The sequence below is a fragment of the Notechis scutatus genome, chromosome 1 (assembly GCF_049901735.1).
Source record: "Notechis scutatus isolate UNSWTSFEM ecotype Mainland chromosome 1, rNotScu1.2, whole genome shotgun sequence".
Lineage (NCBI taxonomy): Eukaryota > Metazoa > Chordata > Lepidosauria > Squamata > Elapidae > Notechis > Notechis scutatus.
The window spans coordinates 259851446-259866329 of record NC_142009.1 but is presented as its reverse complement, the minus strand read 5'-3'; the positions used below and the strand labels follow the sequence as shown (position 1 = coordinate 259866329).

The 14884-nt window shown below is 36.6% G+C and overlaps 1 protein-coding gene across 3 annotated transcripts in view; it reads left to right on the top strand.

The window, feature by feature from the left end:
• Positions 1-14884, top strand: part of ABTB2 (ankyrin repeat and BTB domain containing 2) — a 142924-nt gene that overhangs the window by 98483 nt on the left and 29557 nt on the right. For all 3 annotated transcript variants that reach the window (XM_087951196.1, XM_087951195.1, XM_087951197.1), the window contains exon 3: positions 941-1154. In XM_087951196.1, the coding sequence (XP_087807322.1) occupies positions 941-1154 (214 nt within the window). The remainder of the gene's footprint in view (positions 1-940; positions 1155-14884) is intronic.

Below are 14884 nucleotides of genomic sequence, written 5' to 3'. Positions count from 1 at the left end.
AGTGCCTGCCACCTATTTTGGCACCAGTACAGTACTACAATTGTTTTGATAAGTAACAAACTAGTTGAAATGGACATCTGAAAGTAGCAACTGTTTATGCTGCATTTGCTTTGCCAGCCATAGATTACATCCCACTTAATGTTTGAAGGACCAGCTTGTTTTCCACTCCTGCTGAAAATTCCAGAGAGGAACTTGTGGGCCCCAGTATTTGGCTAACATGCCACATCCATCCTAAAGCCCATGAATTTGGCAAATGGATGAATCATACTCAAATGCCAAAAGGCAACTTTCCAGCCTAAGAGCCAGTTAGCAAAAACGAAATAAAACGAAATAAATCAATAAAACTTCTAATGTGTGTTCTGTGTTTTTTTTTAAAAAAAACACAGACATAACAAATTTTTATATACAAGTAAGCTATGAAAGTCTGTTTATATTTTGATTAATGTAAACTATGTTTTAGGGTGTACTGTATACTACTTAAAGCAGAGGTGGTATTCAGCAGGTTCTGACCAGTTCTGGAGAACCAGTAGTGGAAACTTTGAGTAGTTCAGAGAACCGGCAAATACCACCTCTGATTGGAGATTTTACAGTATCCTTCCCCTGCCACGCCCACCAAGCCACTGCCACAAAACCGGTAGTAAAAAAAAATTGAATCCCACCACTGACTTAAAGGATGCTTTGTAGACTTATTTCCCCCCCGGAAAATGTTTGTCTTAGCACATCTCCTCTTGTTTATCATCATCATCTGAATGGGACTATCAGAAATCAATCCATGCCTTACAGGCTTCAGCATTTATTTCATGGCCTGCATTAATTTGAGGTTTTATTTAAAAGGCTTAGCACATATGTACAGTATATTCTGCAATGCAAGAATGTTCTTAGGGCATCAATCCATGATTAGATACAGCTTTCTTGGTTTCTATATCTACTCCCCTTCCAGGTGATTTGGTCTCACGAGCAATGCACCACATGCAGTGTTTGACTACCCTTCGTCCTGGCATGAGCCCTGTTCGGCAAACCAGACAACAGCAACCACCCATCACCTGGTCCCCCGACGCCCTCCATACTCTCTACTACTTTCTACGCTGCCCTCAGATGGAATCCATGGAGAACCCCAATCTGGATCCACCAAGGATGGCCTTGAGTAATGAACGGTAGGTCTTCCTGTTTGTGCTCCAAAATGACGTTTCAAGTTAACAGAGCTTCACTTTGCAGAGCATTTTAAGTCTAGTTTGCTCCGTGAATTCCACAGGATCAGCCTTCTCCAGTCGTTTCTGTAGCTTAGCCAGGACATTTTCTTAACTTGGCTAACATATTGGAACTGGAACTAGAGTGTTACAGAGGAATGGCCGGAAAGAACAGAAGTTTTATTTTCTAGTGTTCCAGGGTTTGTTTGCTTTTTAATGTTTGTTTCTCTGTTCCAGACATGTACAACTTTACTTCCCATAGTAAAGTTCCTAGCAAATGTTTAAGGTGCATAAATAGCTAATATTTTTATAAGAAAACTTTGTGGATCATTTAAAAAATGAGGATATTTTCACAGATTCAGTACTTGTTATAATTTTAATAACTGCTCATTTGTCACTTCTAATTTCTAATTTTCCCCTCTTGCATACTGTTGAGAGTTGTTGATCTAAGCAGATTTTAGATACAAATATTAGATTTTAAGCTTCCCTGAAAAACTCTTCTTTTAGTTGGAGTTGAAACAGAAAGAGGAGAAGGCTTAGTTTGTTTTTTCAAACGGGGTCTCTGGAATATTCCAAAATCAATATATATGCTGCAAAAATATTGGTTGTTTTTAATAAACGTGATATGGAGAATCTTTAAAGCAATGCTTAAAATGGGCATTGATTCAACAGATCAAGTATAATATAATTGTGGGTGTCTTAAGAAAGCACTGTTTCAAAGCATTAATTCTACTTATGCTGATCAGAGCAGGCGCATGTGGGAGTGCATTGAATGTGCCCACTGTTCTACTTCCAAGGAATGGATCAATAATATTCCTTTTTTCCTTGTCTGATGTTCTTGGCTCCTGATGCACACCAGAGAATTTCACATGCAGATCCATTTCTCATCTACATGTGGAGCCCTTTCTACATGCAATATGATTTTTAAGCTCAAATACACGTGTAGGTAAATGCAAGCTGGAAAGTAACAAGTTCAGAACAGCATGACTGTTGCTGAATAAAAATCTAACCAGCCTTTGAAAATGGTTTTTAAAAAACCTGTGCTTTTTCACAATAAATCCCGTGCTTTCCATTTGATGTGGCCAGTGGGATATATATACTGCAGAGGATACTATATACACAGATTTCTGTTTGTTTATTTCCAGCAACAGGAAAAAGTAAATTGAGGTTATTTCTGAGTATGCCAGACCCGCAGCATGCTGCATAAAGGCACTGATTCACATACCCTTTCTTGGCAAGGCTATAAGAGCCAGCCTTTTCTTTTTTAACTCTTAGTGCTAAATCAGCTGCAAATTCTGCATTACTCCATTGTGCCTCATTGAGCTTATGAAGTATGCTTTTGAAGGCATTGCAAAACTAGGGGGGGGGAATCTCAGTTTTAAAGCAAAGGAAATAACACTGAAGATCAGCTGCGCTGTGATAGTTTTTTTTTTTAGATGCCTGTGAAATCTATTAATGATCAACATTAATATTAATGAACATTAATACAGTCATTTTAAACAGCAAGAAAAGTGATGCACATTTTTGCCATTCCTATCTTTATTTTAACTGGTGAGCATTAGAACAAGCTTCCCCAGTCTGCCACCCGGCAAGGGTATTGGGTTTCAGATCCTGAAGCCTTTCAGAAGCCCAAGACTGCTTCTGATTAATTTTGTGAGAACTTGCTTGCTTATTGCTCTTTCAGTTGGTTATTCATCTTCAAATTCTTTTCAACCTTTTTTTTATTATTTCAGACAGTGGTGCTACTAAATTTGAGGAGAACAGGCAAAAGAGGCCATTAATTCTCTTCTTTTGTTCTTTCTTTTATTTTAGTCTCCTCCTTTTCACCGATTCCAGATCTTTCTTGCTGCCTGTAAAATGATTTCTGTGGACATCTTATCTCTTATCCTTTCCTCTTCCTCGCTAGACACACTCATACACCCTTTGGTGCCCAAACACACAGTGCCAGTTTGAGAAAATAAATATAAGTGACTAAATATATAAAGCCCAGGCTTTATTATGCTATTTAATTGTTACTGCATGGAATCACAGGACTTTCCTTAACTATCTTTTATATTGGAAATGGACATTCTATGTTAAAATCTTCATAAGTTTCGTTAAAAGCCAGCATGTTATAGTAATAAAAATGGCCAAATAAAAATTGGGAAATTAAGCTTTCAAAGCCCCATTCAATCATGAATTTCACACATCCCACTAAGACCCAGTTTGCAGGTCTAAGCCATACTTTGCAAAGCCATGACTTCTGAATTCAAATGTAATACTAAATGTCAAACGATAGTTTGGATGAATGACTAGGGTGACTTCATCCAATAAGCAAAACAAAGAATCTACATTTTGTTTAATGCACTATGAAAACCCAGCCACCTAATAACTTTCCATGAAATGCATCCTCTCAGCCTGCTTTACTTCACAGAGTTATTGTGAGGATAAAACTGGAATGATGAAAGGACCACATAAAGCATCTTTGGCAAAAAGACAACTTTTTAAAAAATGTCATAATCATGCCGGACATTGGTTAATCCCAAGTCTTGTATTTGTTGCATTCATACCCCATCTTTCCTCTAGAAGGTCTTAGTAGTATTGTACTGTATAATCACTTTCAGTTTCAAAATTATATTATGAGATATTGTATATACAGAAAGAGACCATAGTCATCCAAAAACCTCCTAAAAGTGGGGATAGATTTCAATTTTGAACTTCCAGCCCTGAATTTCAAACTTTACTGATGTAGCATATCTACTCACTTCTTATTCCCACCTAACATTGACTTTGTCGTGAACCAAATGGTCTGAGAAACATACATCTGAAATCATGCAGAGTAACTCTGTTTGTAATTGCTGAGATGGACCTTTTATTTATTGGATTATTTTGTTAAGCAACTTAAATAAGATATATAGGCCTTCACTCCTCAAATCCTTTGAGCTCATTTAGCATAAGTGCTAATACTAGTTACTGAGCTTCATGGCTAGATTGATATTTAAACCATTGCATTCCCAGTTCAACCACATTGTCTTCCATGTCACTGGACCATATATGGAAAAGTTTCTGAATATAGGGATGTGTTAATTTAAGCACAGATACTAAGAAGGCTGTCTACCACTATGGCTTGTACTCATCTGGAGTGGTATTTTGCAACCTGCTGGAATGCTGCACCTGTGTGCTAAAATGTGACCCATTGAACAAGTCCCTTCTGCCTAAGGGTAATAATATATATAAGGTCCCATCATCAAAGAACATATGTTGGCAGAATCCATAGGTATATGTGTTTCAGTGCCTCTTTGATTTCACAGAGATTCATTACATAGCGGTATATTTTAATATACAAAAAGCAAACAGGTGTAGTTACATCATTCAGTAATTTTGTTACTTTTCCATCACTAATTTTAGCATTATTACATTCTATACAAAAAGAACCTGAATTCATTTTAGGAAATACCAGAAAAGGAAATCCTGTTGTTTTCGGAATCAATATTGACAGAAGTTTATGAGCTATCCAGTTTGACAGTATCTAACTTATGTTGTACTATAATCCTTTATGGGGTTCTATCAACAGCAAAGAAATAAGACAAACAATTGTAAGCATATATTGATCTGACTTGATACCCATTAGATTGAGTGGACTGATTGATAGATGGATGACTATAAGCATTTTGTGTTAGGACTATAAGGAACTGTGCCATCCATCTAGACATACATTGCAAAAGTCAGAAAATGCCAACTTAATAGAAACAGAGCGTAGGATGGAAAACCAAGCAGTGCTGCAAAAAAAGGGAGGGAGCATCTAACTTGAACAAAAGGAATCTTGTTCTAGTTTTCAGACACAGTATGCGTAAGGTTTTGTGGCAATCAGAGTATGGGTGAGAAAGCTGCAAAGCACTTTGATTAGTTGTTGGATCATTGTACCAAATGCATAGTGCAGATTATTGATCTCATTTTTCTTTCCTAGCTTCTGCCTTTTTTTAATATGATGGGACAGTTCCCGTTTGAAAGAGAAGGCTTCCTCTTATTCTTATAACTTTGGTAAAGCAAAACTTGAAAAAAATCTGAGAGACTCAATGTCTTATGGTCGTCCAATAGGTCATGGACCTTCCAGGATCCTTATCCTATCTGAACATTTATATTTTAAAACTTTTTTTTAAAAAAGTGTGAAAATTGGCAAAGCACTGGTTTCTAACATCTTAGTCATGAACAAAAATTCTGTAAGCTGAAAAGTTTAATAAAAGAACAGTTGAAATCCAGTTTAGAAATTTGTCTATGTGCCCAGAAAAAAAAAAACCTAAAGAAAAGCAGGACCAGTAGCAGGATCATAACTAGTTACAAATTGGAACACTTTGATGATTAATATTTCATATGGCAAGACATGACTAGGCAAAGTTCTCCAGCAGCCATTTTGCAAAAGACCCACAAAAGGCCCATCGGCCTAAGGAAGTTGGAGACGACTGACTTAAGGCCTGCTAACTACCGAAAAAGCATTTAAATATACAGTTTAGGTATTAATAATTTATTTTTAAAAAATTAGGATTTAACTGAGTTCAAGGGACAGTAATACTAGTTTATATTCCAGGATATTATGTGGCTTTGAGATAAAAGCTTTAAGCTAAATACAGTAAAGCTATTGTAAAAGCATCTTTTTTTTACTTTTCCTAAATGGCATCCTATTAGTAAACCATCGCTTTACTTTAAATATGTACATTAAGTTGCACTCAGTGCTTCAAGGAGCTATTGAGATCTTCTACTATATCCTTCTAAATAAATGAACAAAATTCGGGAGAAAAGGAAATCCTTTGACTTTACATAATCTCATTGGTTTGATTAGCATTTTTTCTTTAGAGAGATGAATCTGTGCACAGTTTTAACATATGATTGTTTTGTGACATTATTTTTATTTTTAGAAGGAATCAGGTAGTCACCTTTAGTGACTAACAATTTTTATTAAAAGGCATAAGCTTTTGACAATTACAGCTCACTTCTTTAGATAATTGAAGTAACTAAACCAATCTAGGATTTAAATTGTGATTTATTTATTGTTATTATTCATTATAAAATGTATTATTAAATACAATGTCAAATCAGGCATGCCTGTGAAGTTGATTAATACAGTTAAGAGGTCAGTATCCCTCATTTATTATTACTCTTTAGCCTCAAACAAACTTCCTGCAGGCCACATACAACCTGCTGAGGTTTGTTTGTTATGAGGCTCATGATGACTTACCTGCAAGGTACTGCTATCTCAGCTTCTTCATCCATCTCTATTGTGTGCATTTGGCCAAGCACGTAGAATAATTTGTGATCATACATCCCAGCTGATCATATGTTCCAGATGTTTGAGCCCCACGCTCCTTTTTCCATGGTCTCATTGCCCATGGAACCAGTTTCTCTTCCATAGTTCTGGCTTGTGCAGGGCACTGCCTTCGCTTTTCCACCACAATGTCAGTTTATGCACCTTCTGCTTATTTGAATCATCTAATTCACTGGTCCCCAAACTTTCTGGCACCAGGGACCAGAAAGGTCTTGTGGAAGACAGTTTTTCCACAAAGCGGGGGTGGTGGTACGGTTTCATGTACAACCTAGATCCCATGCATGGCAAATAAAGTTTTGCTTGCTCACCTGCTGCTTGTGCAGCCCAGTTCCCAACAGGCTGTGGACCGATACCAGTCCACAGCCCAGAGTTTGGGGACCCCCAATCTAATTCATCCACAGACCAATGAGATGAAAGGCCCGAGTTAGAAATGTCAGAGGTGAATGAATTGAAATCCAGAGCACTTCTGAGAGTGATGTGGCACTAAAATGAATAAATGATAACACTGTGTAACATATAATTGTTTGAAATATTTATTTTTTAACACTCCCCACTGCCCTTGCTTTCCATTCCATTTTTCATTTTTCAGTTCATTTTTAATATTTGTTGCACTTACTGTATGCACATGGGAGTGACTACCTCAGAATCATCTAGGCTGTTCCATAATGAAAGACAGGTTTAAATCTGGTTCTCCCAACGGGAAGTTTCAGTTACTGAATCAGTCAGTTTCTTGAATAAAGAGCAGGCTAACAAATTAAGTTAGATAAACCTCATCAACATTAGAGCATAGTTGATTAAACTGTGTTGAAAGTAGGACTACCTACCTACTTACCATTGGCAAAGACATGATAAAACAAGGGATACTTTTTAGTCATCACTGCCTACCCCAACCCATTATGGTTAAAATAATTTTCCATTAGAGTAAATTAGAGACACTGGGATAAAGGAATCTGTGGTTTCTAAAAAAATGATGTGGTCAATTCTTATATAATTAAGTGGTACTAAACATAAACATATGGCGTGTACACACACACACACACACACACACATACATACATATACATATACATATACATATACATATACATATACATATACATATACATATACATATACATATACATATACATATACATATACATATACATATACATATATATATATATATATATATATATATATATATATATATATATATATATACCGTGTTTCTCATATAATAAGGCCGGGTCTTATTTTTTTGAGCCCCCAAAAATGGCTAGGCTGTCTTTTGGGGTGACTTAATTCCCCCCTTGCATCTTTGGGCGGGCGGGTGGCGATGGCTTGGATGTTGACCTTGGCGTTGGTGGGGCACTTCGTATCAGGGTCAATGCAGGCAGCACCATATCCGGTGCGCAACAAAAGTACTTCCTAACGGCAAGCCCCCACCATCCCCCCATTTTGCATGTTTTAATATAGGCCTTAATTTGGGGGAGGGGCTTAATTTCATTTCATGCCTATAAAACATGCTGGGACTTCCTGTTGGGGAGGCCGTATTTTTGGAGAAACAGGGTATATATATATATATATATATATATATATATATATATATATATATATATATATATATATATATATATTCAGCTTTGTTTGGGTATTTTCCCACATCATTATAGTTGTGCTTTTAAAGTTGTATAGTTGTGCTTTTAAAGTTGTAGTAACGTTTCAGCAGAATCTCATCTGCCATCATCAGGCTTCTGTATTGTGTTCATCTGTGAGTCAGACTTTCACAGCCGTTTCTGTTTTAAATTTGGTGCTATATATATAAATATATATAAATCCAAACTAAAATAAGTAACCAGAAAAATATCAACCATACCTGCCTTAGGATGGGAACGCCAACTAACCCAGCCCCAAGCCTATTCCTATCTTTCTGAAGGATAACAGGGAATTAGAAAAATATAACAGGAATTGTGATGACCCAGGGTGGGATACAAAACAAACACAGTCACATAAAACAGGTGAAGCTCCTTTTATTCCTTCACTTTGCTTCCAAGCTCCGAATATCTTTGATGGAAGATAAAAAAAACTCCTACACATGAAGAAGGAAAAAAGCAACACAAACCAGGCAAAATAAGGGCTAGAGGATGTCCACAGATAACACCCACTGAGAAGGATGCCAAACTCAGAGAGGAACTAGAAACGAGAGATATTGACACGCTTTGTTTCCAGCGTTCGCTAGTACGCAGGTCCATACTCTTATTCAGTTGTCACAGCTGCAGTCCATGAAGAGGATCAAGGCCATTTCCTCCCAAGTAGACCACATTTCTCCCTTATCCTCTCCTCCCTGCATGCCCTAGGATGAATAGGGGATGGACCTGGGTCCTCCTCTGACTGCTCAGCTGGCCTCTGCCCTTCCCCACCCTCCTTCACTTCCGCTCCCTATCAGCTGTTCGTCCTCTCCCTCAGAGTCAGTCTCCACCAGGGGCATGACAGGAATCCTATCTTCTTCTGAATAGTATTCCACACTGGACAAACATTTCTCTTCATTCAGAAACTTTTGTACTCTGAAAAAAGTTATTATTCATTTACTTAGTAAATTTATTTATTTATTTATTTATTTGATTTGTCAATTGTTTCCAAGATAATAAGTATAAGTGTATACATAGTTGTGAATACATGAAATGGGTATATATAAGAAAAATAAAAGAATAGAGAAACAATAGGACAGGGACGGTAGGCACGTTGGTGCGCTTATGCACGCCCCTACAGACCTCTTAGGAAAGGGGTGAGGTCAATGGTAGACAATCTAAACGTTGGTCTTTTGATTATGCTCTGTCATATCCTCATTCTTGCATTAAGGAACTGTTTCCTGAGTACCCCAATACACTTTTTGTCTTTATTGTTGCATATTGTTCTCCATAATTCTACCCATCTCATTCCTTGCTACTGCTTTACTGTTTCCTGTACCCATGCAGTTGGTACTATACTGTATCTTCTTCCTCCTTCTTCTAATCATTTGCTAGATCACTGTTGGAAAAATGCCCCACCCCACCTTTTTTCTTTTTTTTCTTTTTTCATTCATAGCCTGCTGTAGGTCTTCAGAAATAAAGTATTTGCTGTGTATTGTAAATATTAGACTTTTTCACTTGCAGAGTTCCAAGTGAAATGACCTCTGGAGCCCTTCACAGACAACAGCTAATTATCCTCTACAAACACTCAAATGCACATACAGACACACATTCTAATTTAGCATTCCACTAAGAAAACACTGGCATCAACTTCAAATGGGAATTAAGTTATATACAAAGTCTGCATGCTCAGCAACAACAGATTGTGCACAAATGCAGCCTCAATCAAATATTGTAGTTCAAAAAATAGATTTAACTCAATTCCAATAGTAGCCAGCCATTTTCTCTGAAAGTTCTTCTTTTTTGTCACTGTCTATGGCTTATTAGAAATTTATTTTGCTACCTAAATACATTATTGGCCAAATTAGGTTGTTGATAAAGTTACAGCTCAATTGTTACAGCTCAATTCCCTACAAATCTATAGTGCTAAATTAGTAAAATACACTGAGAATTTTCGGAAACAGTTCTCTTATCAGTTACCGATGCTTAGTTTTCTTGTTCTTTCTTGAAGTTAAGCATGTTTACTTAGAAAGGAAAGTTTCAGCTGTAGAAAAAGAGTTTCTCTCCAGCATTTTCTTTAAAAATGGCGATTGGGTAGAATTTCTCAAAGGAACTATGATGTGATATAACACAACTCATCATATGATATGATATGATGTGATATATGACAAAAATGCAATTCATGCCTGCTTCATTTCAGTGCAAGGTACAGCTCCTTTTACACATAGCAGTACAAGTTTAATGTTGAGCTACTGCAATAAATAAGAGTAGGTGAATAGGCTTAATAATGGAACTTGGGGAAAACATCTCGATCCCACAACTTCAGAAATTTTCTTGACTAGAGTAACAGGTTTTGTATACTAGAAGAGGGGTTGTTTGTTTGTTTGTTTGTTTGTTTAAATTTATATCCTTCCCATCTTTCTACCAAGCAACTCTGGATGGCTTACGATTCCTCAAAAATAGAACAAAACAGTTACAGGATTAAGACATTAAAACATCAGACATTAAAAGTTAAAACATTGAAATTAATATTAAAATGGATAAAAAGAACCAGTGTGTAATACGGTATAAAACAAAAAGATGTATTTCTTTTTTCTTTGTTTGCCTTATGGGTCTCTATTGCTTTAAAGAGGGTGCCATAATTGGGGAGGGGGGAGACAACCTTCATATACCAAACCAAGTCTTACTGCAGCTTAGGAAGCTATGCTGTGCACCCTATTATTATGCATATCCCCCATTGCAAAGGCTTAGCTTCATTTACGTTAACCGATGAAAAGTGAGTGGAAGCAAACATAAATCTTCAATCTGTCTGTAATCTCTTACAGTCTAACTCCTTTTACTTAATCTGCATCTTAACGTTTCGTCCTCTTCCTGAACAAATGAATAAAAAGCTTTTAAAATTAAAATAAACATTTCGTGGGAGAAAAGTGTTTGGTAGGAGAATGTTTGATACTAGAATGTGCACACGTTTTTATGAGCGGTTTTTATCCTGTCTTGCGTTCTTTAGATTTAATTTTAGATAATGCGCAGTAATGGAACGGGTGGCAATGCTGGGATATTTGTCATATAATTTGTCATTTAATTTTTTAGCAGGAGGAAATACGTCAAGGAGTGGTGGATTATAAAAATATCAAGGGCACAATATAAGCAAACCTGAATCCAGATTTGTGTCTAAAGGATGATTCTTTGTATGCTTATTCAGAAATGAGATTCCCTGTTTTCATAGGGACTCGTGTCCAATTCCAGGAAAGTGTGGACACAAATGCATATTTAGCTTCTGATTCACAGCGTTCCCATAAGGTTCCCCTTTGTCCAACTTATGCCATTTTCATCATGTCATAGCAGTTCCTAAATGTCAGTGGAAAGAATATCTGCTATTAAAAAAATACCAATCTATGATTTAGGGCTATGGGAGCTCAAACTCATCTTTCCTTTCCTCCTCTCCTTTTCTAACATTGGTCAAAGGTGATTAAAAGTTTCCATTTAGATTGATCCTAATTTAACGTGTCATTTGAATTTTTAACCAATAACTCATCTTAATTAGTGCTAGCTGAAATCGTGAATTGTAACTATTGGCTTATTTCACCTGAGATTCTCCCCAATTTAATGCTTGGAATTTATATCAATATGCAGGTAAGATTTTTAAAAATGGCAGCAAAAGTTTCCAAACTCTTCTTCACTTTGGAAGAGGGGGATTTATGAGCAATTGCAACATTCACTGCTGCTCATTCTTATGCCAAACCATAATAATCTCAGTATTATGTCCAAATGCAGCCTCCTGTTTTAAATCTAGAAGTATATGGATCCAACTAAGCTGGATGTTTATGATTTTATTTTGGGGAAAATATGAGGAAGATATTAATAGGATGAGTTTATCCCATTGTGCAAAAGTCATTATTTGCAAAAGTAACCACTGGAATAATAAGACCTTTGTGCCAGATGACTTTTCACATTGTTATGACTCTACAGGTTGTTCAGTCAAACATAATGTACACTTGTAAATGCTTCAGGTGCAGTAGTTGAAACTGAACATCATGTTACTTTCATGAAGGGAAGTATTTGCAATCAGATATATATATGCACATACAGAGCAGCTGTCAATCTAGATGCAGCAAGCATATGCTGATGAAGGATGAATAGGACACTTCCCTGTTTCTCAGGAACGGAATTGTCCCAAACCAATTCAAAGATATTTAATTTTCTGAATCAAGTCCAGCATCTTTATAGAATGGTAATGACATGTTTCTTGAATACGACAAACAAACATCATCCCGACAGATTATCTTTCTGTTTACCTTCCTCTCTTTTAGTTTAAGAATTAAACAGAGGAGTTGTACATTTACTGACGAGCCTAAGACTACGAAGACTTGGAAGTAATACTGTTAATATGTACTTATACACCCCCATTTTCTGCATTTTGTCACTAGCATCTCTGGTTAAACTGGTTTTCAGGTTTCTGTAGTGTTTCCAGCAGTACTTCAAGCCCAAACTAGTTTTAAATTAACATTTTAGCAAGCAGTGGCTGCACATATCCAGCTGTTCAAATTTATATGCATCTACTTTTTATTATGCCATTGAAAAAAGCACAATACAAGACTATCCCCAACAAAGTCATTGCATACTAGGCGTGACCTAAAGTAAGAGAAATAGATTTCTCTTTGTATTATTTTACAATCAGTTGTTTTAAGAACCACTCATGCATGGTTTCCATCCCTTAAGTCTCATTAGGATGACTTTTGCATGTGCCAGCTACATTTTATATTTTGTCATGTGCCTATTTTCAGAGCATTTGCAATTCCACTCAGTCTGTGTAATTCCGAAAAACGGTTAATGGCCTTTGCCCCCTGATGATCCAAGAGGCTTCTGCAATTCCGAAATCACTGTTGTAAAGCCATCAGTTGGCCAGTTTGTTTCCTCTTGACTGTTGCAGCCCAACAATCATTTCCCTTAACAAGACCAGAGGAGAGATATTGAAACAGACTTAAGTAATGACCCATTTGCACATTATATTTTTTAACTGGTATAATTTCAAGAAACTCTAGTATTTGTTCTTGTTGCACTGTATGTATACTAAATTACTTTCTAGAATATGTCACCTTGAGCATTGTTAGGGGGAAAAAAACTCTATTTCAGTCACATTTAGAGCCATATCTTCTCTGAATTTTATTTTCTTGAGTCACCAACGACCTTTCTATTGATGTTTCATACATGCATGGAGAACTATATGTAATCACATCTTCCAGCATATCCCATGCATTTCAGATGGATACTGGCATTGAGAAATGGTCTTCCAATTTCTCCCGTATAGTTCTTGTCATTTGTCACGGACAGGTGCTGCTTATAGTAGATCTGCTGAGCATGGTCCTCAGATATGGGCTGAGTTCACCTATCTTGCTAAACAAGTCGTACTCTGAGACTGCTTCTTAAATTAGATTAAGCAGCTATAAGAATCATTTTGTGATTAAAGTTAGTTAGATGTTGGAATAACTTTATTGCCATTGTACAAGTACAAGTATTCCCAAGGATGGGAGACCTGTTTCTAAATCAATTGATTTGTTACTTGTGAGGTTGTTATAAGTCATACAGCACTTTAACAATACTGTTTTGTGGGTTGCTGTCTCAGCTCTTCCTCCAAAACCTTACACTTTTTCACTGTGGATAGAACTTGATTCCTAGTTATGCATTAGATACATAAATCCAATTTTCTTGGCAACAAAATGAAAAGGGCTTGCCATTATCTTCTTCAGAATGGTGTGTGTGTGTGTGTGTGTGTGTGTGTGTGTGTGTATCTGCCATTATAACCTACTTCTAATTTACATTCTACCTTTTCATTATTATGCAAAGTCATCTTGATGTTGCTGCCTAGATGGTGGAAAAATAAATGGAACCAAATAGACATATGCTGTTTTTGTTGTAATGGCAGTGGCAATACTTTGGACAAAATGACTAGTGAAGCTGTGCTGGAAAAGCGTGAGTCAAAAAGATTAACTTGACTAGTTGAATGTCTAACAGGCAGAAGCCACACAGTTATATTCAAAAGGCAGATTTGAACAAAACATGCCTTTCTTGTGGCAAAATAAGCATAAGTGGTGGGCTCCTGATGAGCAGAAAGTTGAAAGGCTTAAAAAGAGGGCTCCAGTCATAGATGTTATTATTCATCATTATTTTTAATGTGATTTGTCTTTCATGCTATCAGCTTATTTTCTTAATAGCCCTCTCATTTTTATACATACTGTCACAAATGGGTTTTTATGGATGTTCAGAGAAATATGAAAGGTATTGAAGAGTCTCAATACTGATTAATGTTTACCAAGGTTCTGTGAAAAATAAGTCAAAGAGGTGTTGTTTTTTTTTTTTACAGAATTGATTTGCCTGTGCCTAGCTACTAACTTAATAGCTGAAGCAATACGTTAAACAGATTAAGCGAACTCCCAGCTTGTAGCACATTCTCTTGCTATCTCAGTTCTCTGTAAAGTGGATATCAGATCTTCTGCCTTCTACCATTGGAGCACCTAGTGTGAACCTCAACTTCCAGAATGTTCAGCAGTGGTCATGCAAATTAAATTCTGGAAGTTAAAGTTCACACATTTGGATGGTTGTCGAGTTGCAGAAATCTGATGCATGAGACATCATGTGCGAAATTGTTTTGCATCTGGAAAGATACATTTGATTGTTGTGAAATATATTTGATTGTTGCGAAGTGTATGAAATGGCCATGGAGACAAAGTCATGGAGAAGTGGGCAAGAACTTTAAACATGCCCACCTGAGACTTCTTTGATGTGTTTCC